General features: G+C 41.6%; 3 protein-coding genes across 6 annotated transcripts; 2 read left to right on the top strand and 1 right to left on the bottom strand.

Moving 5' to 3' along the window:
- The first annotated feature begins 4,772 nt into the window (after nucleotides 1-4,772).
- On the top strand, nucleotides 4,773-6,997 carry LOC113012965 (follitropin subunit beta-like). 3 transcript variants are annotated; one of them, XM_026153441.1, is made up of 3 exons: nucleotides 4,773-4,957; nucleotides 6,271-6,439; nucleotides 6,686-6,997. In XM_026153441.1, exons 2-3 carry the CDS (start codon nucleotides 6,278-6,280, stop codon nucleotides 6,995-6,997), a joined length of 474 nt encoding a protein of 157 aa, XP_026009226.1. In that variant the 5' UTR covers nucleotides 4,773-4,957; nucleotides 6,271-6,277. The 3 variants fall into 3 exon arrangements, with proteins under 3 accessions (XP_026009226.1, XP_026009225.1, XP_026009224.1); XM_026153440.1 differs by lacking the exon at nucleotides 4,773-4,957 and adding an exon at nucleotides 5,819-6,122; XM_026153439.1 differs by lacking the exon at nucleotides 4,773-4,957 and having other exon boundaries at nucleotides 5,819-6,439.
- Nucleotides 6,998-7,453: 456 nt separating this feature from the next.
- On the top strand, nucleotides 7,454-11,979 carry LOC113012943 (mitochondrial glutamate carrier 1-like). 2 transcript variants are annotated; one of them, XM_026153407.1, is made up of 11 exons: nucleotides 7,454-7,610; nucleotides 7,874-7,970; nucleotides 8,047-8,201; nucleotides 8,590-8,715; nucleotides 8,965-9,020; nucleotides 9,523-9,613; nucleotides 9,699-9,817; nucleotides 9,921-10,116; nucleotides 10,216-10,373; nucleotides 10,472-10,547; nucleotides 10,666-11,979. In XM_026153407.1, the coding sequence occupies exons 2-11, from the start codon at nucleotides 7,965-7,967 to the stop codon at nucleotides 10,823-10,825; spliced, it is 1,143 nt and encodes a 380-aa protein (XP_026009192.1). In that variant the 5' UTR covers nucleotides 7,454-7,610; nucleotides 7,874-7,964; the 3' UTR covers nucleotides 10,826-11,979. The 2 variants fall into 2 exon arrangements, with proteins under 2 accessions (XP_026009192.1, XP_026009193.1); XM_026153408.1 differs by lacking the exon at nucleotides 7,874-7,970 and having other exon boundaries at nucleotides 8,106-8,201.
- Nucleotides 11,980-12,855: 876 nt separating this feature from the next.
- On the bottom strand, nucleotides 12,856-24,161 carry LOC113012960 (tetraspanin-2-like). The gene is made up of 8 exons (XM_026153433.1): nucleotides 23,939-24,161; nucleotides 18,257-18,359; nucleotides 16,211-16,308; nucleotides 16,036-16,110; nucleotides 15,874-15,957; nucleotides 15,704-15,760; nucleotides 15,525-15,608; nucleotides 12,856-15,439 (listed from the first exon to the last, which is right to left on the bottom strand). The coding sequence occupies exons 1-8, from the start codon at nucleotides 24,005-24,007 to the stop codon at nucleotides 15,374-15,376; spliced, it is 636 nt and encodes a 211-aa protein (XP_026009218.1). The 5' UTR covers nucleotides 24,008-24,161; the 3' UTR covers nucleotides 12,856-15,373.
- Between the last annotated feature and the right edge of the window lie 999 nt (nucleotides 24,162-25,160).

Below are 25,160 nucleotides of genomic sequence, written 5' to 3'. Positions count from 1 at the left end.
AGTCATCTTGCACCCACACATTTATGGTGTGAATTACTTAAATTCATACATGCGCGTACAGTTGTGGTCAGACGTTTACACCCACTCATCATGAGCATGAATGTCTTGGTCATTTGGGGCCGTTAGTTTCTTTAATCTGTTCTTTTTTGACTGTACAGCATTTATCTTTAATTACTTTCAAAAAGAACACTTGGGTGCACAATCTTGAATTCATTTAGGATTTCCAATCCACAGAGGCTATAATAACATATATACATACGGGCTCAAATACATACATGCAGTCACGTAATTATTTTAGTGGTGGTGCTGAAGGATTTACAGTGCCTTTGAACTTGAAAATAATTAAAGCCTATTTAATTATCATTAGTGATACTGAGTGATGCAAATTGCGAGTTTCTCTTTGCAGCATAAAAAGGATTTGCATGACAGCACTCGTTGGACTGACCAAACAATCGTATATTAAGTATAAGTTTTTTTTTTAGATGCATCTCTACTTTGACAAGATCTGAAAGATGAGCGGTTGGTTAGGATGTTCAGTAACACCTCAGTGTTTGCCATGATATGGAAATTGCTGGAACACCAGTGTCAATGTCCACAGTGAGGTGAGTTTTACATTGTCACAGATTGAGACGGTGTTGACCAAGAAAGAAGCTTCAGCTCAACTCAAACTCAACTGAAATTTTGAGCTGCCCACGTGGACGAGACAAATGCCTCTGGAGATGGTTTTATGGTCAAATGGGCCAAAGAAAGCCCACAGCTGGATGGTTTGACATGATTGGGAGTCCCAACAGGAAATTTATGTCAAACATACATCAAAACTGCTTTTGCAACGGATAAAGCAGGGTAACATTAGGCTTTTCCCCAAAAATATCAGACAGACTATGACAGAAGCTTGTTGATGGTTACCAAAAATATTAGTGGGATGCATAAACTCAATATACTGTTTTAAGGTTGTGTATATCCTTTTGACCTCGTGTGGAAGAGAGAAAATCCAAACTAAATTCAAACTTGAGCACACAAGTAATATTCTTTTAGTCATTAAAGATGTATTGTGTACAATCATTCCAGAAAAATCAATCATTAAAAGCCCCAAATTACCACGACTTTCATGCCCATGATGAGTGCATGCAAACTGTTGACCGCAACTGTACATAGAGTAGATTTGCACGTTTTTACGAAAATATTTATTTAGATTATGATGAAAATTACAGCAGTGACATTACAAGATTAAAAAAAAAGAAAAAGAAAATAATTGGTACTCATGTGGAATCAGATCTAAATATAAGAATCCCTGCCCATACATGACTTCACCCATCCAGCCACCTATCTATCCATCCAGTCATCAGACCAGTGCTAATCCAGTTCTCGATGGTAAGGAGCAAGAGCCTTCCCCAGCTGTCACTCGACAAGAGATGTAGTACAGCTTACAATACAATCATTTATATGAACTATATGACAAAAAAATTGAACTCCAAATGAAATGATGGCAGCCTGGGTAAATATTAAAATGAAAAGAAAGCAAAATAAATCCTGAGATGGCTGCCAGTCACTCACAATCAGGGAGGTGGGGTGGAGGTAAAAATAAGGAGTGAGGACGTGAGCTACTGTACATGTTACTGGTAAGCCCTCTGCCTCAACTAGGTTGATTATTTTAAGCACCGTGAGATTGATTTTGAGCCCCTGTGGGAGCCTTGTGGGTCTGTGTGAGTGAAAGTGAAGGTGCACACAGACAAAAAGGGAAGGTGGAATAAAAGTTAGGACAGGGAAGATCACAAAGGAGAGTAGAGGAGAAGTGGAGAAGAGCTGTCTAGAGGTGTTCTCCAGATTCCCGAGGTTCTTAATAAGTGTCTTCAAGGACACCAGAGATGATTTGGGTCAAAGTAGTTTCTCTTCTTCCTTCCAAAAATGGCCCTAGTACTAAAAATCTCTCTGTTACCCAACTTAAAATAGGCTGATTGTAGGGAGCAAAAGCCTCAGATGACAGAACATATTGAGCTGTTCGATATTCTCAGAAAACACAAATCGTTCTAAAATCAGCGTTATGGCACCTTTCTATGGCCCCAGAAAACAGATTATTACATGTTGTCCTTGGTGATGCTGTATTTTCTGATTTCATTCATTGGAAATCTGGACTGTCCCCCCCCATCAAGATGTACATCCACTCTTTATTTGTGGCTGTCTCGCTGTGTGAAGAGGACCTTGCCTTGACCATTTATTATATGACTGAGGAAGCAGGATGTTCACTGCCGCCTACGGAGCTTTCTCTGTGCACGTGTTTAGGAAAGCTATGCCGTTTAACAGCGACTCAGCCTCATTTCCTTCGTACGAAAACACAATAAATACCTTTTCTGTGGGCTCAGAACCAAATTTCCCTGCATGCCATCTGTGATCTGGCCATATTCATTTTACACCTGTTCCTCTGAGCATTGAGTTAATTATATCTCCTTGGGGTCTGGGAGCTTCATAAAACATTTCTGCTTGTGTGAATTATACTCTTCACCTTACAGCTGCCTGTGGGCGAGAGTTAAACAAGCTGATAAAATCACAAGATGCAGGAACACACGAGTTCCTCACAGCTGAGAAGACAAGTCTGATACTGTGCTTGCCTGCCATCTAGTGTTTGGATACAAGCACAGCTTTATATACACGTCTGGGTTTGGCTGCTCGTCTTCTATTGTAGCCGATTTCAGCGATGTAGTCGTAATGGAGCAAACATCAGTCTTTGATGTAGATCTTCTGAAAGCATGGGCTGAAATGTTATTTGTTAAATTCCTTATCTTGACAAAGGTTTCCTATAAAGTCACTAACAACACGAAAAGCAACCAACAGGTTGTACTCACACATTAGCTGAAGTTTTCCTGCTTATATTTTTTTCCTCTGCGCTATAAAATACATTTTAAAAAGTCTTCTTGATCGAAATAACAATAATCGCAGTGAACGGCCCAGAATGCAACGGGGCGTTCAGTTCCTTCTTTTATTTAAATTAATTAAAATAAAATTAAAAACAATCTAAACACATTTGTGAATTATGTTTCCCTCTGGGATAGCTCAAATTCTAACCCTCCCAAAATACTCGTTAAAGCAACAAACCGTGATAAGGATTCCACGCGTCTTTTTGACCCTAGTTATACCTGGTGTGCAGCGCGTGCTAATCCGTGGGAGGAAGCTCATTGAAGAGGTCACGTGCCGAGTGCTTGTCACTCCACCAATCACCTTGGGGAAGGTCTGAGAGAAGAGCCAATCGTTGCCCTTGCAGGGCATCACCTGAATCCGGGTGAGCGAGTGAACAGAAAGCATGGGTCAATGAGAGCAGGTGTAGCAGGAGAAGCCGGTTGGCAGGTGGATGCATCTCTCTGATGACTTGGAAGCGCTCGCGGCTGGCGATTGAGTGCGATGAATGAGTTGGGGCAGATCTCCACAACCCAATTCAGACTACTCTCCCCCCACGTTTTGCACAAATATTAAACCATCAAGGATCATGTGACTGGAGGGTCATTTATGTCCTCTTGATGACAGTAGACTTTTCTGGACTGTGGCACACGCATAAGACAACATTGTGAATGCAAATCATAAATCTGCATCTCACATGAAATGCTTGTAGGAAATATTCATATTCAAAATATTCACATCTCTCTGTGAGAGAGGGCAATGTAAACACAAGGTTAAAAGGAAATGCTTCTGGATTTAGACACTGAAAGCATCTGTTTCCTCATGTATGTTAATGATGAATGTTAATGTTTCTTAATACGCTTGTTTGGTCTTGCATTGGCCTATATTCACATGCAGTTTGTGCATATGACATTAGTGAAACACAAGAAGTGCCAAGAACCTGTTTTTTTATGACATACTGCTTTACATGTGCAAGTTATCATACAAAAATAATGCATTTTCAGTGGAACACTTGAGGTGCACAGTGCACAACGCTGAAAAATACTGGCATTGTAATTTAGGTGTCTTTACGGATGATGCACCTGTATGTAAAGTGTTTACTGTGGATCTTTATTTAATACTGCTTTTTTGTTTAACATGTAACCACTTAACTAAACTTTCAGAAAACAACTCCGTGATCATATTGTGTCCTACTGTCCTTGGTGCACAGCTTCAGTTTGGCCCCCAAACAAAACCAGTTCATGTTTCTGCCCCACTTTTTAGCCTTATTGGAACACGAAGTGTTGCCCGCACGATCTTGAAACACAGAGCCACAGAGTTTAACCTCGAACATCATCTGATGATGCCACAGTGATCACACATTCACAGAGTGGGTTGAACAGGAGGCAAATGAAATGATGTCTATTGAGTTGGCCTACTCCAAGATGAGTTCTGGATCCTTCTATCTGTGTGACTGACTACAGCAGTTAAGCACAGAACAGCAAACCAGCCCAGCAGCATCTGCTAAATCTCAAAACATCTTTAAGATTCCCATTGTAACCTACAGGTTAACCTGTAAGTATCAAATATTTTAAATTGTTTAACATGCATACTTTCTGATTTTTCTGCGTGCTACTTGAAAGTGTGCAAACCTGTTTTGTTTCTAAATGAAATAGTAGCTTTGTGTGCCAGTTCCATATACTATGGAAGGATTATTGCAAGTAGTCAAAAAATGTAAATATTTATGTAATTAATATTGCTACTTAAGTAAGTTAACCCTGATCTTCACTAATCAGAATATGTACCGTGTAGTATTAAACTGACACAGTAATGTCTGGAGAGAGATATGAATCAGTTTGATTGTTCTCTTCTCTCATACCTCATACAAATAATAATCCGCTGGTCTCAAAAAAGCGGGATGTGTGTCGGCACAGATAATTGGTGAACTGTCCACGACCCAGTTTGCTGTAATTATCTGATGGCTGCAGTATATAACTGTGACCGTCATGTTAAATGTGGAGCGAAAACAGAGTGACAACATCAGGGACCAGGTCGCAAGAATAAAGAAGTTTTAATGTCAGACTGCATGGTGAGTATAAGATGAATAATTTAATAAAAGCGTAGTTAATGTATTTCAGGGTGGATTTTATATGGTTTATCATCAGAAAAATGGAAGCTTAATCTAATCAAAGTTAGAAATACATTTACTGTTGAGAGATTTAACCTGTAAGAAAAAGAAGCTGCATTTGGGGGTTTCTCAGATTTTTAGAATTATACACAAAATTGCATATTTTTCATTTAAATTTTATATCTCGGTTATTGTGTAAAGTTGAGTCTTGAATAAAATTAATGAAGTTTGAATTTTTAAATTGATACATGTGCAGTTCTTTAAAATGCCTGCAGATTTAAAGGCCTCTCCTACATGTGTTGGCTGAACGTGTTTATTTACAACATTTAGTGAGGAAAAATCTGAGGGCACATGGCCACCTCTGTTAAGAACAGATGGGAATTATGGGAGCATTAATGGCTTAGCTAAAGAGGCTATACCCTTTTTACCTTACTTGTAGGACACGGGCTGACCCAGCATCAGCCAGGCCAAACCAATATGAGCAGTTACACTTACAGCAGAATTCATAAGTAAAATGAGATTATTTCTGATTTTGTCTCCATTTGATTCTATTCGGAACTTTTATACTTTTCTTTAATTGTTTTTAACATAAAGACAGAGGAATCTGTTTCTCTAGTTCCACATTTTATAAACGATTTGTTTGCTCAAACATCATCATCATTAAGTACAACGAGTGAGCGTTCACTCTGCTAAATGAGGAGCTTACAATGTGTTTTACTGACACAAGTTTGAATGCACTTTTAAACGGAGACTGAGTTTGAGGAATATTCTTTGACTCTTTCGCGTCTCACGACCTAAAACGTGTGGAATCAGTCACATGGATCAGTTTTGCCCAGCCATACACGTTTGAGGGTCGGGGCTGGAGTTGCATAACTTGTTGTTTGTGGTTTGCACAGATGTTGTGGCAGCATTTTCAACCTGCAGTGATATTGACACGATTATTGGAATAATGATGTATACCAAAGTCTACTGGGGCACTCAGGGTGGATTAAGGTTTCCATAAAAGCGGATGGGCATCCTTTATAGTTTCAGATACTTCCAGGGGAACAGGAGGGAACCAAACTCGTCTCATCATAACAGATTCTGCAATGAACTGACACTTCTGTAGTTCCAAGATATCACTAAGGTCATATGTCACAGTTTGTTTTTTTCTCTTCAGTTTAGGTTTGCGTGAAACTAAGCAAACGTTGCATTGATAGCGTTCTGATTGCATCTGTTTATTCTGTTTTCTTGCATGTATCTTTAATTGTCCGTACATTCGTGTGTGTTTACAGATTTAGCATGCCTCTGTTTGCATTGAAATCCTTGCTGTTGTGTGTGCTGATGGTTGGTGCGGTGTATACCTGTATGCTGAAGAATTACACTTTATGGATTGAGAAGCAAGACTGCACCCAGTGCGTGGCCATCAACACTACCATCTGCAGTGGCTATTGTTACACCCAGGTGACAACTTCTGCACACAGTTACACTTTTCATGGAAACTCAATGATGTAAAGGTTAAGCAAACTGTATGATGGACATTTTGAGAATATTTGAGACAACAATAAATGTGATGAAGGTAATGATGACATATCAAACTGTAACACATTCTGCGGATTTTTCACATATTAATCATATAAAAATCTTAATGGCACCTTGTTCCGTTCTCATTGAATATTGTCGTCATCAGCCTTGTTTCCTCATTTCCAGGACACTAATTTGAGGGGACGATTTGGGAGGACTTTCTTGATCCAGCGTAGCTGTGTTCCTCTTTCCTTGGTGTACCGGGCTGCCCATATTCCTGGTTGTCCCAAGGATGTCAACCCACAGCTGTATTATCCCGCAGCCCACTGCTGCAGCTGTAGGCGCTGTGACACACGCACACACCGTTGCGTCCGGACCAGCCGTATCCCTTATGATCAGTGCTTCACGACACTTGACAGTGTGAAGAAACAGAACCAGTCTGCTGTGGAGATCTCACAATACTCCAATACAAGCAGCAGCGCGCTTGCACGGAAGTGATTCAGCTATTAATGAAAATGACTACGTGTTTGTGTGTGTTGATGTTATTGTAGTGCATCTCATGTTCTGTTCTCTAGTTTATTATGATATTGCAATAAAACAGTCTGTTCATGCAATACAGTTGTGATTTTTTTTGTCTTTTATGACTAAAAGTGTGAAATTACAATAAAAACATTTAAATAAACAAATAAAAAATAAATTAAATTTAAAAAAAAAGGCTAATTTGGTTACTGCTTAGCTTAGGGGGTTGGGTGGCGATAATAATAAACTGGACCATGAACAGACCCAGTACAATACCTAACAATAGCAAGAATGATGGTTCCAGGAAATGGGTTCCTGCTGTGAGCCAGCACGAACCATATCAGAGATATCAGGATTACTCGGCTGATGTCTGAGAGAAACGCTTATAAATGTTGCGTCATGGTCTGTTTGTCCCGCCCAGTTTTTAGAGAATCAATTTTTATTGGTTCCCAAGTCAGGTCTGAGGCGCACCTAGCTGTAGCTTGTCTCCTTCCTCTTTCTACTCATTCATTAATTTATTAACCAAGACGATGGTGGATATGAAGCAGCGTTAAAGTCTTTATTTTAAGGCGTGCTGTCCCAGCTCTTTTCCGTAAGTAACCACGATTCTTTCGAATACAGCTCCGATGTTTTACTATGTCTTTCACATCTAAATAAATTTAACAACCCGGGAAAAAGTTGCAGGACGGGTTAAAAAAACAACCAAAAAGCAAAAAACTGTAAAGCTTTTGTAATTAGGCAGAGCAGATGTAGTTAACTTTCTAACTCAGATCACACGTTATTATCAGGCGCAGTAGCTGTTTGTTTTTTAATTTATGATTTTATCCATTGTATGAGTGTATGTTTGCAATCAAGACGCCTCGAGACAAGAGCTGGATTCATCTGAAATGACACACTGCAGATGGGTGTATGCCTGCCTTGATTTGGATATTAGGATTGTGCTTTGATGTTGGTGGGTAACTGACCCTGATTTTAACTTGGCTGGTAATGCAGTGGGTGGAGAGTCAAATTTATCCTTGTCTCTGCAGGGCCGGACTTTCCTCTATATATATCACCTTGAGCTTATTTCTGCTCTTGCCTTGCTCAGTGTCTCTCAGGGACTCTCAGCCTGCTCTCCCTCTGTGCTAAAACAACTTCTGCACTCACCAAATTCAAGAACCATGGCCCAGCAACAACAGATAAGGTACGGACCTGTGCACCAAGTTAGATGAGATAATAGGAACGAGGCATGTTCTAATTGTTTTTTTGTCAATCCAATAGTTTTATACAATAAACACAGAATTTGCCACCTGTCTTTTGCTCTTGTGCCGATGTGTAGCACTTTATTACAGTTATATGTGAGTTGTTTGCTTTACTTTGTCAACAAGTTATTTTCTATAGCTTCTACAAAGAGATACACTAGTATGGGTCACACACCAAGAAGCATAATGAGTTGCTTTCATATTACTTCAGCTTAGTTTGAGCAGGTTTTCTCGCCTCGCCTGTCAACGCCCTTCTTTGTGTAACTGCAGAAATGGTGGGAAAAAGAATGATTGTTATGTCCTTGTCTGTTGCGACTTGCCTTTGTACAGTCTACCAGCCAAACTGATCAATGGAGGGATTGCAGGCATGGTAGGAGTCACCTGTGTGTTCCCAATCGACTTGGCCAAGACGCGCTTGCAGAACCAGCGCAGTGGGCAGCAAATCTACAAGAACATGTGAGACCGGCACCTGCAAATGAAAACTCACTGATAGTTTGCGACAACACTAGTATAGTTTGTATCTTCATAATCCAGTGCTTCTTCTTCTTAAAAATGCGTGTGAATACATTATTGTTTCTACTATGCAAGTTCCTGTTCTTGTTGCTGTGTCATCATTATGTTTCAGTGACACTTATGTTGTAATGACACCATTCTGCTACACTGAATGATAACAACCTTCACTGTGAATCTCATGTTTCTCACCAGGATGGACTGCCTAGTGAAGACAGTTAAATCTGAGGGCTACTTTGGCATGTACAGAGGTAATACTTGCCCATACTTGCAGTTTTTACAAGTGATTGTTTGCCCCAAAGTCCTTTATCTAGTTTTGCAAGAACTGCCATCACCTACATTGGCAGATATATGTAAAAGCAAAGAGATCTATGACACATTTTAATTGCCTGACCTTATTTGAAATTGGTGGAACCAATACAACCAGACTGGGTAATTTAATAAGACGCACAGATGCTGAGTCACATTCAGTGTTGGATCAAAGCCTGAGTAAACTGGCCCATTAATGGTTTGGTGCAAGGCAGCGAAAAATGCAGTCAGTTGTGTCACAGTAGCTTAGTGGCAGGCTATTTTGTTCTGTTGCTAAACATTTCCGTTTTGCTTTGCACATTCCTACAGTCAGGATAGTTTCTATACTCCTGTTTTCCTGCACTGGAAAATGTGCTGTCAGACTGATGAGTTAATATGTTTCAGCAAGTCTGCACCTTTGCTTCATTAGGAGGAAGTTTGTCACAAGCAGGTTTGTTGTTGCAGGTGCTGCAGTAAATCTAACCCTGGTAACCCCAGAGAAAGCCATCAAACTAGCTGCTAATGATTTCTTTCGCCACATGTTGAGCAAAGATGGGTGAGTAGCACTTAAGAACATATTAACATCCAGTGTCATTCTTATTTATTTATTTTTTATCTAATCGACGTGTTTGGGTCCTTAGTGGTAAGTTGACAGTGTTCAAGGAGATGTTGGCGGGATGCTGTGCGGGGATGTGCCAGGTCATTGTCACCACACCCATGGAGATGCTCAAGATCCAGCTGCAGGATGCAGGCAGGATAGGTAAAACCATCTACATCTGCAAATCATTTGCAAAAACCCCCAAACAAAACTGGTGTTTGGGGGTGTTTCAGCTCTAAAATACTTAATTTCCTGTTTCTGCCAGCTGCCCAGCAGAGAGTGATGCCCGCTGTTGTAACAACTCTGAAGATGGGCAGGGCCAGCGCAGTTCTTAGCCGTTCCTATAACACCGTCCCTGGGCCTCAAGCCATGCGAACTTCTGCCATACAGATCACCAGAGAGCTGCTGAGGACCAAGGGTGTTACAGGACTATACAGGGGTCTTGGGGCCACATTGATGAGGTGAGATGTGCAAATGTATTGCCATATCACATGTTTAATCAACCAGTTTTACATCTTTCTGTCTATCAATCCAAACATGTTTGTATTTTATCTTTTCAGGGACATCCCGTTCTCTGTTGTGTACTTTCCTCTTTTTGCACATGTGCACCAGCTTGGCCAGCATTCATCTGACGACCCATCCGTCCCTTTCTATTGGTCCTTTTTGTCTGGCTGCTTGGCTGGATCCATCGCCGCTGTGGCTGTCAGTCCTTGTGATGGTGAGAGACTCATTTGGTGCACTACGAAGTAAAGTGACATTTTAAAGAAGAACATCATTTTATTATTTGCATAATTTATAATTTTCTGTCTCATGCAGTTGTCAAAACAAGGCTCCAGTCACTCAGAAAAGGAACTAATGAAGAAACGTACAGTGGCGTGGTGGACTGTATCAGGTGAACATAGCTTAAATCATAGCTTTGGATTCTCAGCATCACCAACAAACATTCTGCTTGGCTTGGCCTCGATAGCATAAATCAAAGACTAATTCTGGGCTTGTCTTGTTATTTGCAGGAAGATCCTGAGAAAAGAGGGTCCTGGAGCTTTCCTCAAGGGAGCTACTTGCCGGGCCCTTGTCATAGCCCCGCTCTTTGGCATTGCACAGGTTGTGTACTTTGTGGGTGTTGGAGAGTTCCTGCTGGGGTACACACCCTACAACATCTGCTCTGCATAAAAAAAAAAGCTGTTTCCAACCTTTGCTGGTTTATTAAATTACAGCAGCTATGCCCCGAGTGTAGCAATGGATCCAGCTCTTTGTGTACCTTCTTTATTGTTGGAGGTTTCGAGTAAAATGCTAAATGGATCATAGATATGCCATTCATTTTAAAATGGTCTAAAAATATGACTTTAGCATGAAGATCTCTTTTTTTAAGAGACTGAGGTTGAAGTTTACCAGTCTATGTGCTTCACTGGATCTTTCTGGGAGACAGAGCTTTCCTCACCTGCCCAGAGCTCTGCTTCAGGGGCACCAGACTATTCACTGCTTTCTCAGCTTTACTCCATCACCTGCCTTTCATTGCAACCCTAATCTGGTTTTCCATCTAACTGCTCTATCTTGGCAACTATGAGGTGATGGTATTTAATGTTATGAAGAGACATAACTGTGCCAATTAGCATAAAACAATAGTGGTAGAACATTTTTACTTCACTTCCGTCCTGTTTTAAGAGGATAAATAAAAAAGGGGCATAACCTCATCCCAAATTCTGTCAGCTAGGGATGATGGTTTAGAAAAGATGAAGAAGAAACGTTTGGTTAAGAGGTCTCCTGTTCCCCGTTCTCGCACCACATACACAACTGTGATTGATCTAAAGTGAATTTTAGTTTTGAGCGCGCACTGTGAGTCTCTTCTACACAACTCTGTGTATTTTTTGTTTGTGTTTTTTAACTCTGCAAATAAAGCCCAACAAGGCCACCTGCAGCTGACTTTCGAGAACCACATTTTTGTGGTAAAGGAAATGTTGTTTAATGGTAAAGACTTTATTGATGGATTCATTTGGCATTTGGGACCAAACGTGGAAGAAAAAAGGTGCTACATGACCTACATGTAGCCATGTTCTCTTAGTCTGTTGTGGTTGTCTGTCTGATTTCTAGCTGTCAGAGATGCAGGAGCACACACACAATGACATGTTAGGCATTCAGAGGCAGTAAACAGTGTAATGATAGATTCTCTGCCTGCTCGACCTTTTCATGGGTTAAAGTCATTTAAACTGTTCTACCAATGTAAATATGCAGGTTTTTCTTCAGTTTTCTCAAACTGTGCAAAGTGGAGCCAAATTAGAGCAGTTTTTTGTAAATACATAAATGCTGAATAAATGTCTGTAAATGCAGCGTTTATTTCTGTTGTTTGTGTTGAGTGTGTGTGGCTCGAAGTGTTGAATGTTATAGTCTGTAATCACTCGCTGATGGGAAACAGGCAGCAAATTAACTTCAGATGATTTAATATTTTGTTTTTATGTAGGCCTGAAAGGTGTTACCCTGCTCCTTTACACATGCACCACAAGCGTGGTTCAGATTTTGGCAGTAAAAGTGCTCGTGCTGCAGTGCTGAGGTAATTTCACCCCGGGCAGTCCTTGAGCCAGCTGGATTGCACACATAACTATACCTTTAACTTAATATCCAGCTGTCCTTACAGATCAAGTGCAGAAATGTGAACCTCTGACATGAAACTCATGCAACTAAATCTGGAAACCTACTTAATCACTGGAGATTTCACTGGTTTTCCTGGGGATCACCATTGCTTCTAAATTGTGCAGTGCTGCATTTAGAAACTACTAAATTATTTGCATTTTATTTTCTAAAGGAGCTTTGCTGTGTCAGCACTTCTCATGATGTGAGGTAAAAATATCGCTACATTTAGAGCGCATCCAGGAAAATGCTGCAGATGGATTTCATTAATGGAAATTGCTAGAAGTGTGCCGTGAGCGTGTCACTGACATCCTGCGTGAACGTGTGGACCGATCCCAAGATATTAAACAACAATCTCACACACTTTAAATCTGTGTATGTGCAAAAAGAAACGTCAATGCTTTCAGAGTTTATATATAAACTTGTATCTGCTTTAATCATCCACATACAATTGTAAATCTACTACCACTGAACACTTTTCCAAAAGGAAATGGCCAATAAAGACCAGCATGTCCTCCCTGTGTGCACTTGTGCAAATGTCTGTGATGCAATAATGGAAGGACAGACACGTGAAGCTCTACAAAACCTTCAAAAAGCTTTATTAAACTTCAAACACCTATATTCCTGAGAGGCCTGGAATGGTATCAAAATAAATTAACACACAATCATCTATGAAAGGCTTGACTGTGTACAGAGTTTTTGTTTTTGAGGTGCACAGTGTGTTACATCTCCAGATTTGCTCTAACAAATAGAAATGAGGAAGACAGCAACAGATTGGTGGCTTTGGTAGCAGTAAACTGTGCCTCTGAAGTGACAGTCTGGTGATAGTCCTGTGTTGCTTCAGTCTTCAGAGTAAACACTGCCTCCTGGCACCCTGAAGTGGTTATCAAGTCTCACTTGTTGTCATCGCTTGTGCCACATTACAATGCAATGGAAAAAACAAAGAATAGTAATATTGACCAGCATGTCTGACGCAGCTTGATTGTTGGAACTTAATCAGCATTAAAATGATTGTTTTGAGTCCTCGTTACAGGATTCCTTGGTACCAAAAGCCTTTTGAAATATTTGGCAGGAAAGTCGTTGCTCGCACCACGTCAGCTTCCTTGGCTGAGCTCGAGTTGAACGCAGCACTGTGAAACACGCCATAAAATGGCGAGTCGAGCCCCGTCTGCTACTCGTCGAATACATTTGACAGCTAACTGCAGTCCAAGTCTACAAACGTGCACGCTGTTGCTACATTTATTCACTACGTTCAGCTCACCGACCAGCTTCAAGAAAGGCACATCAATCAGACGCTGTTCGAGCTGTGTGGATACAAACAATCTCGCCACTATTACACTGTACAGCTACTGCCAACATCTGTCTAAACACAGCATGTTAAATAGTAACTATCACATTTAGCACAAACAATGTACAATAGAAAAGGAAACATATTTACATCCTACTGTCCTGCCTGCTGGAAAACGTCCTATAGAATAAGCAATGGCCTGATTTAAGCTGGATAGGTGGAAACAACCCAGGCTGAGTCGTCTATCCTTCCCTCCTACACGCTGAGGTTAATGAACTGAGTCAAATATAGAGACTATTCTACTGCTTCTTTTTGAGGGTGGTGTAATTTTAAGGCACCGAGAGAAAACTGACGCAAGTGAGAAGACATCAGAGGCCTGGCTTAGATGAGCACATTTAACCACCACCTGTGCCTGTTCTCAGCTGACTGGATAGTTTAGCCTGTAAACATGACCGCTGGGTCTGGGTCTTCTATACAGTGTCTGATGGGACGCTTTATTACATAACAGATTATTTTCATTGGACCACACAAGATGCTTTTAAATGAAGTTAATATATATTCTTTTGGATTTGCAAAAGCACATTTGTGTAACTCTTCAGGTAGCCTTCATGCTCATTCCTGCTCAATAGAGGAATTTGGAGTTTGGTGATCTGCCTAACTCATCAGCACACACCAGCTTGGGAATGTAGTACTTAAATTAGACAACATATTATGCTCGTATATGAACATTATCATGCAAAGTAACCTAGTTCTGCAAAGATATGAGAGTTCTGAGAAATACACTCACTTTCTGTCCATGAGCCACATGACAGGATGAATGCTGCTTTCATATTTGTTAAATAGGAAGTTACATCCAAACTTAATTGTTTGAGAGTAAATACTGAACACATGGAAAAAAAACTGAATCCTTCCAAAGGTAACAAAAAAAGTGCGAACACATTTTTCCTTCTTCTACGAGACGACATGTTGACTGTCTTAAGTTAAGCTAACTGGCTGTAATGTATGTTTACTGGGCCTCAATCTGTTCACTTAACTCTAAAAATAAACCAAATAGGTGGATTTCCCTAAATATGAACGAGTTCTTTAATAAGATCATTGGATTTTGGTCATTTAGTGTAACCTGTGTGGTTTGAGTGGTTCACGGAGTGTCCGCTCACACTGTGATGGGGCATCCCGATGGATGCCTGCCGGATCGAAATACAGCGCGCATGAGTAACGCTCCACACCGATCCAACCAATCAAAACGGTCTCTGAGATGCAGAAATCTTTTTTAAGATCGTGGGCTCACGTAGCACAACATAGCTGTATTTGCGTGTCTGTGTGTGTGTTTCTGTGCGCACAGATAAGCAAACTCAGCAGCTTTCACCTCAGATTGCTTTCTCAGGCTTAAGTTTCCCACAGCCCAGGGGTCAGCGTCAAGGCTGTGTGAAAAAGCTTTCACACTGCTGTGATAGTATGTGGGTTCAAAATTTGTGGCCATTAGGAAAAGCTATTTGACAGGTTGTCTGCTCCGCAATAGAATTTGTACTGCTCCCATTTGATATGTGAAAGTCTTCCCAGAATGCTGTGAAAGGTCGACTGTGGTTGTTTGCTTTGGACTGGAAATAAATAAGCAACAAAACAAACCAAAAGATCATTGCACAAGGGAGGGGATGAGCACTGCAGTGGAAAGGGATTGTTTCGAACATGTTCTACTTCCTGGCTCCCCAGGTGGTTGACAGACAGGAGATGACATTTAATACGAATTGCTGTACAGTCTTTACGGGCTGGATACAGAAGCAGGTCAGAGCAGAGGCCAAGGATCCGTCTTAGATGACCTCCCTGCTGTTGCGAATGGCACAGCAGAGCACCATGCTGAAAATCATCCCAATGATCTGTAGAGCAGCAAACACAAATCATCTTATTATCCGCCATCACGTACGTATGTGCATTCCTGACTTTTCTCTTCTCCCTGCTCACCATGACACCAGCAATTCCTATGCCCACGTATCCGACGATGAAGAGTTTACTGTTGAAGAAGTCTTTGATGCCCGTCTCGCAGTCCTGCAGAGGAGATGTTTTGTAAGGCACCAGACTCATTCATTTGATATCAACCAATTTAATTTCTGCTGATTGTATAGAGCTGCTCGAGGTCTTACCCGGGTGTCTTTTTCAGCATCGGGGCATCGGTTTTCTATAGTTCCACAACAGCTCAGCTTAAAATGGGAGGAAAAATATGAGAAGACAAGGCCTATTATAGGGAGCATTAAAAAAAAGCAATGATTCCTCATATATGTAGTTGATCATAATTGTTTTCTTCTATATGTACCACTTTCTGGTAAGAGAGGATCAAAGTGCCGTTGCTGTTTTCATTGTAGGTTTTTGCGTAGAAGTTCTGGACATCTTCAATTATCTGTGTAAGACAAGAAAAGTGAATTTGGACTATTGGTACTGCTTGCAGTTTCCAAAAACAGTGAAACAATGAACGTACCTTGTCTTTGTTTAAGAATCCAAACACTCCTGCTGCCACCTCAGACCCAAAGATGATCAGCAGACAGGCAAAGAACTGCAAAAAGGGATTAAGCGTTTACTACTCGGAAGTATAAAATGCCAAAAGTGCATTCCAGTTGGAGTTTTGCTTATGATGTGTGTGCATTTTTACTCACTGAACCCAGCAGGCACTGTGATTCTCTAACGGCTCCACAGCAGCCAAAGAAACCGACCAGCATCACCAGACCGCCGGCACCAATAAGTATGTACACACCTGGAGGAACATAAAAGGTTCTTGTTAATATGAACAGGAATGGTATACAAAAGATTTCTTGTGTTCGTGTCAACACGCTCAGCTTTCCCCCGCATCTTGTTCCTTTGGTGATTAGGTTATGTTACAGAGTCACCACAAGGGGGCAGCATAGGACTAGGATTGTAATCTGAGTTAGTCGTAGTGCCAAGGAAAACAAACAGAGGCATTATAATTTCTGATTGTACTGTTTGCTGTGTAAATTGGTGCTTGGCCACATCCCTTTTTAAGAGTAGCCCTTCTTGTTGTGCCCTTTAATGGCGTCCTCAGTAAATACCCTTAATAGCAAAAGCCTGACTTAGAGGGAGGTCTGAGTGGATGCTTCATGCCATGCCCCTTGGCTAACCATTCAGTGTCTCATTAGGAAACACACAGTGCATCATGGGCTGGTCTGTAGGGAGGAACTCAACAGATCCGCTCCATGTAATCTCATGCAAGTGGGGTCTGTTGTGAGGCAACAGCTCCACAGAGGGTAGTTTAAGGCAGGGTGCTCTCATGTTATATGGGGTCAGGTCAGAGTGAGACAGAGAGGTCTGGTTTCTCAAAGTGCAATACAGTAACCCTGCAGGTTTTTCTTTAGTTGCCTGTAAAGAGTTTTGACAGCAGGAGGTGTTAAATGTGCTGTCAGTTAAGGATGGCTAATTAGCTTTTAACTTCTTCCATCTGGTGACAAGTGATGTTGCTGCTCGCACTGCGCCACAAGCTAAACAAAACTGTTGTTTGGGAAAGAAAGAAAGAAAGAAAGAAAATACTGGAAATCAGATTTTCCTTTTTTCCTCTGTGTCCCAACTTATTTTATCTTCCATCTTAAAAATAATTTTCAACTAAAAAGAAAGTTTTGTGTGGGTTTGATGCTATGGAAACAAGCCCTAGCAACTGTTGAGGGTGCTCAGCTGTGGGTACAGCGCTCGCTGTCAAACCCATGTGTAGCACTAGACGCTCAGAGGACCCGACAGGGGCCACCCACTCCGTCAATTCCAATGGACGTCTGACTTCAGTTCACAGGCACTCTTGCAGAAGTGTTGAAATGCCTTAACAGTGTTACAGGATTCTGTAAGCAAATATTTCTCCCAGAGGTAGTCTACCATTACACCATGTTATCCCCCAAAGCAGTTTAGCTGGACTGGAGTCAAGAGTAGAAGCATCTCTTTTCCTAAAAAGAAACCACAAATATCTTCAGTATGACACAAACTATGTGTTCAGCTCATGAAAACCCTTGTAAATCCACTCCTCTCCCCCCCTTCAACATTCAGCACTTTATTATTATGCTATGTCCAATTTTTGCTTCAAAGGTTTGCCATTTGCATGATGTAACTCTCTTTAATTGTCCATATATTTCTCCCCTCCTCCTCTTTCTTTCCATCTGGGCAGATTGACCGATTAAAAGGTGGTGCACACCCGTGCGAGTCCACTAATGTATTCACACTGCACCACAGTCACTTCCTGTTATTCCCACTCATCGCCAGCATGAAAGTTTGCTAATTTAAAAAGTGTGAGAGAACATTTGATGCTTTAATAAGTTAATGCACATTTATCAAACAAGCCACTCAACTGGCACAATTCCTGCCTTACTTCTCCATTTCTATTCCTAATATTCAGCTTAATTGTTAACAGAAACAGCAGACCTTCCCTTGACCCATTTAAAGTGATTTCCCAGCTGCGTTTCTTTAAAACCCAAACCCAAACCGGACTTTACTAGAAAAACAACTCCCAGTGGTGACGAAAACACAATTCATCACATTCAGTTGACAACAAGCGTTTTACAGAGCTTTTACCAAAACCTGCGGTGAATTAACCCACACATGTGTTAAATCAACAGCATTGTGCTGGATGTGGTTCGGCGTATTGTTACACAATTATAACGTGCCAGACTTGGCTGTAAAGATGAGCGAAGGTGCGCTGTGGTGCTCACCAATGAAGAAGGTATCTGGTGCCTTATCGCCGCTGAGCAGAGAAACAGTTTCTGGGTCGAAACGGAGCCACAGTCCCACCGCCAGAACGAAGGAGCCCATCAGCTGGGTGGAGAAAGAACGAGAGGAGACATACTCTCTATATAAATAAATGATAAAAAATAGCTGACAATGATGTGCTGCTTTAATAGTAACCAAACCCTCAAAAATACCAGATGCATTTAATGCACTGAGTTGCAAAAATAAGCAGACTCCTGGATATATTTTACACTGAACTATGTTTTTCATACAAATACTATCTTTTCTCTTGATCTCGGTCACTGTTTTAAGCCAGGATCACAAAAGCGCTGCTTTTTCCCAGCACTTTTTTTTTCCATTTGCAAACCGGCTCTCTCCTTCCTCCTGCTGGTGTTCCTGAAAGACACAACAATCCCTTCACCCTCTTTATAGATTCAGTTTAAAGGAGCAGACAGGCGAACGTGTCACACTTTTGTGTGAAAATGTCTGTCCACATTAAGGGTGGATCATCTGAGCATTTTAGCCCTGGAGCAGAGCAAAGCCATCTTACGTAACACGGAAACACCCTTTAACGACCACTGGCTTCCCAGTGGGGAGAAAATGACCAGCTTGGCTGTGTGCAGCACTGTGGCACCTTGAGCTTAAACAGGCTCTCCTGTTTGTTTGGAAATGTGGTTACATGTCGCTCATATTTTCCTTCATCTAAACCTCTGTTACTATGCATTAAACAAAATCATACTCAAGCCTCTTACTTTCAGGGAGCGTTACACAGCAAGAACGTGTTCCGTAAGTGCTGCAAAGACCTTCAACTGGATGTATTTTCCCCTTTTTACAGAGATGTGAGTAGCAGGGGTCACTGTGGATGCTCCACTTACAGATCAGTATAGAGAGGTTTTAATGATCGCTCGGCCCCCTGAGGATAATCCAGTCTAAAAACCTTCATGTTGAGCTTCAAAACAACAGCACCGATACGTGTGTGTGTGTTTGTGTGCACGGAGAAATAAAACGACTTGTCTAAATTGTGAGTATTTAGGAGTCACATGGTTTCTTGCCATCCTAGTTCTAGAATTTAGGTAGACCGATGTTTGTGTGTCTGTTTATGTGTCCTCAAGCTCTGTTAGGTGAATTTATTTGGAGAAAGAAGCTCTGCTGCCAAATTCAGACAAAAACAAACTTTTCCATCTTAATGCTGCTTTTGTTTACTTTGCTCTCTCTTTTTTCCATTTCTTTGCTTTGTATATCTAATCTTCCCCCTTATTCTGCTGACTCCTGTGCCTCTTTCTTTCCACAGGTTGTATTTTACAGTGTTGGTTTAAAGTGAAGCCAGCAGCTCAGCTGTAAAGCATCGGAATGGGACAGGTGCTGGGAAGCCGGTTTCCCCCCGAATCGAGGATTTAGTGTGATGCGTGGTGATGTATGGGACAGCTGAGCTCTTGGGGTTTCAGGATTAGCAGGTCCAAAGTGATAAAGCACAGCGAAGTAAAGGATCTGCAGACTTACTGAACCAGGCTGGATTAGCGTGGAGAGGGGCTCTGGATCTATTTAACGGTGGTATTTGTCAGAACACCTGGTGCGATGGTGTTGGTGCAAAATGTGAAGCGGTTACTGCTTCCTACTGGATTTTGTGGATATGCACACAGTGCTGTTGGAAGAGCAAGGCCGTCTCGGGCTGCTGTAGATCGTGCTGCGGCTGTTTTGAAGAGCAGGTGGTTCTGAGGTTGAACGAGGTTTGTGCTCATTACTGCTGTGATTGCATTTAAAAGCCTTTTTCCAAATCACATTTCAAAACACTGCAGTCAGTAGCTGCCACGCTAAATGCATTCCCATCATGAGCCGGAATATCCCAAAGGTCCCATTAATACCCTCTCTGCTTTCATATCCCCCTGGTTTACCCCCCCCCCCCCCCAACTCCCCTGCCACACCCCTCCCTTGTTTTCTGCTACCACCCCCTGATTATCCCCATGTAGCCCCCCTTCTTTAACCCCACCTCATCGCAGCCTCGCCCTCCCAATCTCACCAAAGGACAAAGACCCACTGTCTCCCTGTGACTATATGCATTAGTGCACAATAGGATGGAAACTGACAGACACAATGAAAGAGAGACTGGAATAGGGATGGGAGAGAGAAAAGGAGGGAGTAAGTCATTAGAAGACTCCTCTGCTTGCATGCACAGACTACGGACACATTTTGTTCAGAGTATTAAAATCTCTCGGGTGTGTTCTGTATAGCCTAAGTCTCCAAAACACCAGTTTTTCCCTGTGTCCCCCCTTCAGTACCAATGCCTTTTATGTCTGGATATTTGCAGGAATGGATGGAAATCTTGGTATTGGAGCTTTATTGAGGTTCTTTTACAGTTTAAGGCCTGCTTTTTAAAAGTGCCGTTACATAGTGTTTTTGTGAGGGGAATTTCCATGAAAACAGGGGCTGAGCTGACACAGGGCTGTGGTCTTGGTCAGACAGTCTGTGGCATTATCCACTTTCTAGTTCAGACAAAAAAAGAGCTTTACTGTATATTAAACCAAAAATAGTTTATAAAAGTAACAAGAAAAATCCCTTTCAAACAATTCAAATCCAGCAGTAATTGGTTAAGCTTTTTTTAAAATAGTCTTTTGTCTGGTACATGTTCAGGAAAAAACAGAAGCAAGGGCACATTAAAAATGATGGGCAGCAGCAAAGTGTAAATAGGAGCGACATAATTATGGGTGGAGTAAATGCTATTGTACTCAGCCACAGGCGGGGCTGGTGGAGTGAAACACATCTACAAAAAGTGTTTTTTTAGGCTTTTTACCAGAAATCTTCAAAACAATGTCTTCTAAATGTATCCAGACAGCGGTCAAAGTATGAGTAACCTGCTCCAGCTGAAGTGGCAGCAGGAAAGCAAACAAAAAATGTCAAATAACATGATGCCATACAAGAATTATGTGAGCTGGAGCCAGTGGAGTCTGACATTTACAAGGGAATTAATTACTCAACGTGTCAACATGGGATACCAGTTTTTCTTGATCTCGTGTCCTTTAGGTTCATAAGCCACTTACTTTCCATCCATCCATCAATTTTCTTAATTCAGCAGTTTGAGAATAGGGTGGCTTGAAGAGTTGCAAACTATCCCAGCTGACATTTGAATGTTTCCTGAAGTGATGTCCCTTTAGCGTACTCTTACCCTGTTCTGCTGCATGCGTGTTAAAAGTCCTACATGACCCCAGTGCTCTGTTTTGTTTGTCTTTTAGTTGGTTGGTTTGGTTGCATTAAATACTGTATTCATGCAGGGTTTTTCAGTTCTGTTTCAGTTCTCTTTGTACTGTTACATCTTGACTTTATGAGTCTTGTGGCTTTCATTTGCTTTGGATAAGGTCATTTCATTTCTGTGAAAGACTTGGTACTCTCCCCAGCAGGCGCTTTCATTTTCAATTAGAAAGAAAGTAAATCTTCCTTTCTAATTGATTGTGGGAAAAATATGTTTTTGTATTAATTTATACCACGATTTACAGAATGCAGATCACAATGTTTGATATGTTTGATCCGTGAAAAAGCAGCTGGCGCATACTTAGATCCTACTCTATTTAGAAATTGCATCGGATGCTCTTTAGATGTAAAAACAGGAGAACAAAACTTTCCCTCAATGTGATACCCAGTGTCACTATAGCTGACTCATAAGTAACAACGTTGCAGTTTGACTGCATCAGATAAATGGTATCATTTGTAACAAACTGAGAAACTGTGGAAGAAAAGATTACAAGCACATGTGTGACCTTTTTAAGATGATAATCTCTGCACAAGAACAAGGACATTATTTTCTGTTGGACTGATAACCGGTAAACTAAAGTTTCCTACTGCACCTTTTGTGCACAACACTCTGAGACAGTGTTTGCCTTGTAGCCTTCTGTTTACCTTGCTGGCTTAATTTTTTACTAAATAGGGCAAAGAACACAGAGCAGACAAGGCAGCGAGGTACTGATGGTCTGTTTACAGAAGAAATATGGTGAAATATACACAATAGCTTGGCCTGCGTTTAATCAGTGGCCTTTTCTTTAACAGGGTTCTGCGGGAATCTCATCTCACCCGAATGGTGGGAGCTGGAGTGTGTGTCTGTGTGTGTTTCATGTGTATAACTACAGTAATATCACTCTTTATATACTTGAGGTAAAAAAACGATTTATTTTCTGTTTAACGGTCTACAGTCAGAGTATTAGTGTTCAACCGTCAACTGGGGCTCAGGAGGGGATTTCAAAGAAATCCTATTTGCTTTCATCATTCCCTTCTCTTCATCACTCACTCCATAAACAACAGAGAGGACTGCGGCCCAGCGGGAATTGGCGTGCAACGATTATGAGTGGTGGGTAATCAAGCAGACTAAAAACTGCAAATGAAGAATAGTTTCTGTTTTCATTTTTTCATTTGTAACACAAGCAGTCGGCATTCATCCACAGAGCACTCCAACACGCTCATACTGATCTGTTTTCTGTCTTTATCTGGGTCAAATTCAAGCCAACTGTCCCTCTTACACCATGTGAGCACGCACACACTATCCCTCGCAATCTCCCAGTGACCCTTTTCTCTTCTGTCACATTCACTGTCTGCCTCACTGTACATCCTCCATCTCTAAATCTTTAACTCTTGCCTATCGGATGGCTAACTCTTTCTCACCCTGTCATATCTCTCATTTTTACCCCTCGGCATGCAAGTGTCCACTCACAGGTGCCATCAAGCCAGGGATAGTGGAGTTTGCCAATGGTGGGACCAGTCAATCGTAGGAGAAGTGGGACTCATGCAAGCTTTGCTGCTTAGCCAAGCAGGAGCAGCCAGGGCTCGAGCAGCAGCCTGAAATTATGCCATTGTCCCACTGTCACAATAGATCCTTTCACAGGGCGCTGATCCACTCCACAGATGCTTGTTGGAAAAGTCTCTTTCACACACGCAAAGATACACACACACAAAGAAACTTGTCCATGAGTGGTGAGTGTGAACAGCGGCATAAATAAAGGCAAAGTGCAGCCCAACACTCACGGTCACACAAAGAATCTGTAAGGAATGAATAGCCAAACCTGTGAGGTTTATTCACGTGTGGAAAGCATGTGCACAAGACAAAATAACACACCGACGTATATCCATCATTGGCAGCCACCTGACTGTCTGGAGTAGCATGAGTTTATCTCTGAGTGCTGCTTGTAAAGAAAACAGAAGTGCGAGCAGAGCTTTTCTTGATTACAAGTCAGTTGACAGTTTGTGTTAATGAGGAAATACAGCACAGAGCGCAAAGAGCTCAGCTTGTTTTCCACGCTGCTGTGTCTCAATCTGTGTCCCTCTCTGCCTTTTCATTCAGTCTTCCTTTCAAAAACACGCTTCCCCGGGAAGAAGAAGGGGGGCGGGATTTTCCTCTGTGGAAAATCTGATTTGAGACCGGAGAGCCAAAACTAAAAAACCTCTAGCTGTCACCCTTTCAGCGCCACGCAGAACAGCCCAAACCCGTGCTGGAAAGCAACGAAACAAAGCAGATATTCGTGGGTGAAAACCGCAAAGCGCCTTTGCATCACCGCTAAAACACCACGTGGACGCGAAAGTCTGCCGCGCGGAGTGAGAGTTGCTATTCCGCACTGCTGCACTTGCTCGTCGTTTATTTACGCGCAACTTGCATCTCATCAGCACCGGAACCGAAAACATCCACTTACCCAGAATGTGAAGTTGAACACGAACAGCAGGTACTTCACGCATTTCATTCCTCCCTCCACCTTCCCCATTGCGACTGAATGACACTTTCTTCTGTTTATCTCCGTAAAATACTCAGATGGTTACCCTGACGGAACAAAGAAGAAACAGCGGTTCAGCCCACTGCGACAGCGCTTCAGCATCAAGAGACGCTGTCACGGTAGCCTCTCTCTCTCTCTACCACACACACACACACACACACACACACACACACACACACACACACACACACACACACACACACACACACACACACACTGCAGGATCCGCTTAGACTCTTTCCAGACCGCCCCTTTCAATAATGCAGAGGGTGGCAGAAGGGGGGGTTGAGACTGCTCAATGGGGACGTTTTTTTTTATTATTTGCCTGTAAACGGAGACATCAGTTTCCCACAAACGGAATTAGGCTACTATTTTTTAATAAAATTGTAATGTTTTTAAGTTTATTTTGGCTTTGTATATTTATTTGCTGTTTTTTGTTTGAAATGTATCGCATTCTGCATAACGGCAGCCTACCTTCAATGTGGAAAGTGAAATATACAATAAAGTCCCAGATAAAGATAAAAAAAATTAACTGGTTGGTGATTAGAAATGGGTATTAATTACATTACTCAAAATGTATGTTCAGCGCAAACTTTCAATTCAGTCTTAAATCAAATCGGGAGTTGCCTCAAGGCACTTTATATTGTAAGGTAAAGACACTACAATGACAGAGACAAAACCCCAACATTCAAATGATCCCCTTTGATGGAACACTTGGTGACAGTGGGAAGGAAAAACTCCTTTCTAACAGGAAGAACCACCAGAATCATGTTCGGGGAGGGTCAGCCATCTGCCAAGACCGTTGGGAGTGATGGGAGGAAGACAAGAGAAAGAATGCACTGTGGAAGAGAGCCAGAGGTGAATAATAACTAATGATAAAGAGTGGTGTGTAAGCACATTCCTTCCTCTCTTTCAGCTCGCTGTGCTTTCAAAAAATAATTTTGAAAAAGATGAAAAAAAACTTGCTGAAACTCATAAATTCAACAGTTCTTAAAACATGTTTGTGATGACATGAATTTTGTGTTGTTTGCATTAATTCCTATTCTTAACACCTTAGGCTGATCAAAAGCTTTGTTATGCACACATGAAGTATGGGGAAAAGCAAGTAAACAAAGGAAGTATGTCTCCGCAGCCATTAAGTTTA

The sequence above is a fragment of the Astatotilapia calliptera genome, chromosome 20 (assembly GCF_900246225.1).
Source record: "Astatotilapia calliptera chromosome 20, fAstCal1.2, whole genome shotgun sequence".
NCBI classification, from domain to species: Eukaryota; Metazoa; Chordata; class Actinopteri; order Cichliformes; family Cichlidae; genus Astatotilapia; species Astatotilapia calliptera.
Note: the sequence above shows the minus strand (reverse complement) of the source record. Positions and strands in the feature narration are given on the sequence as shown.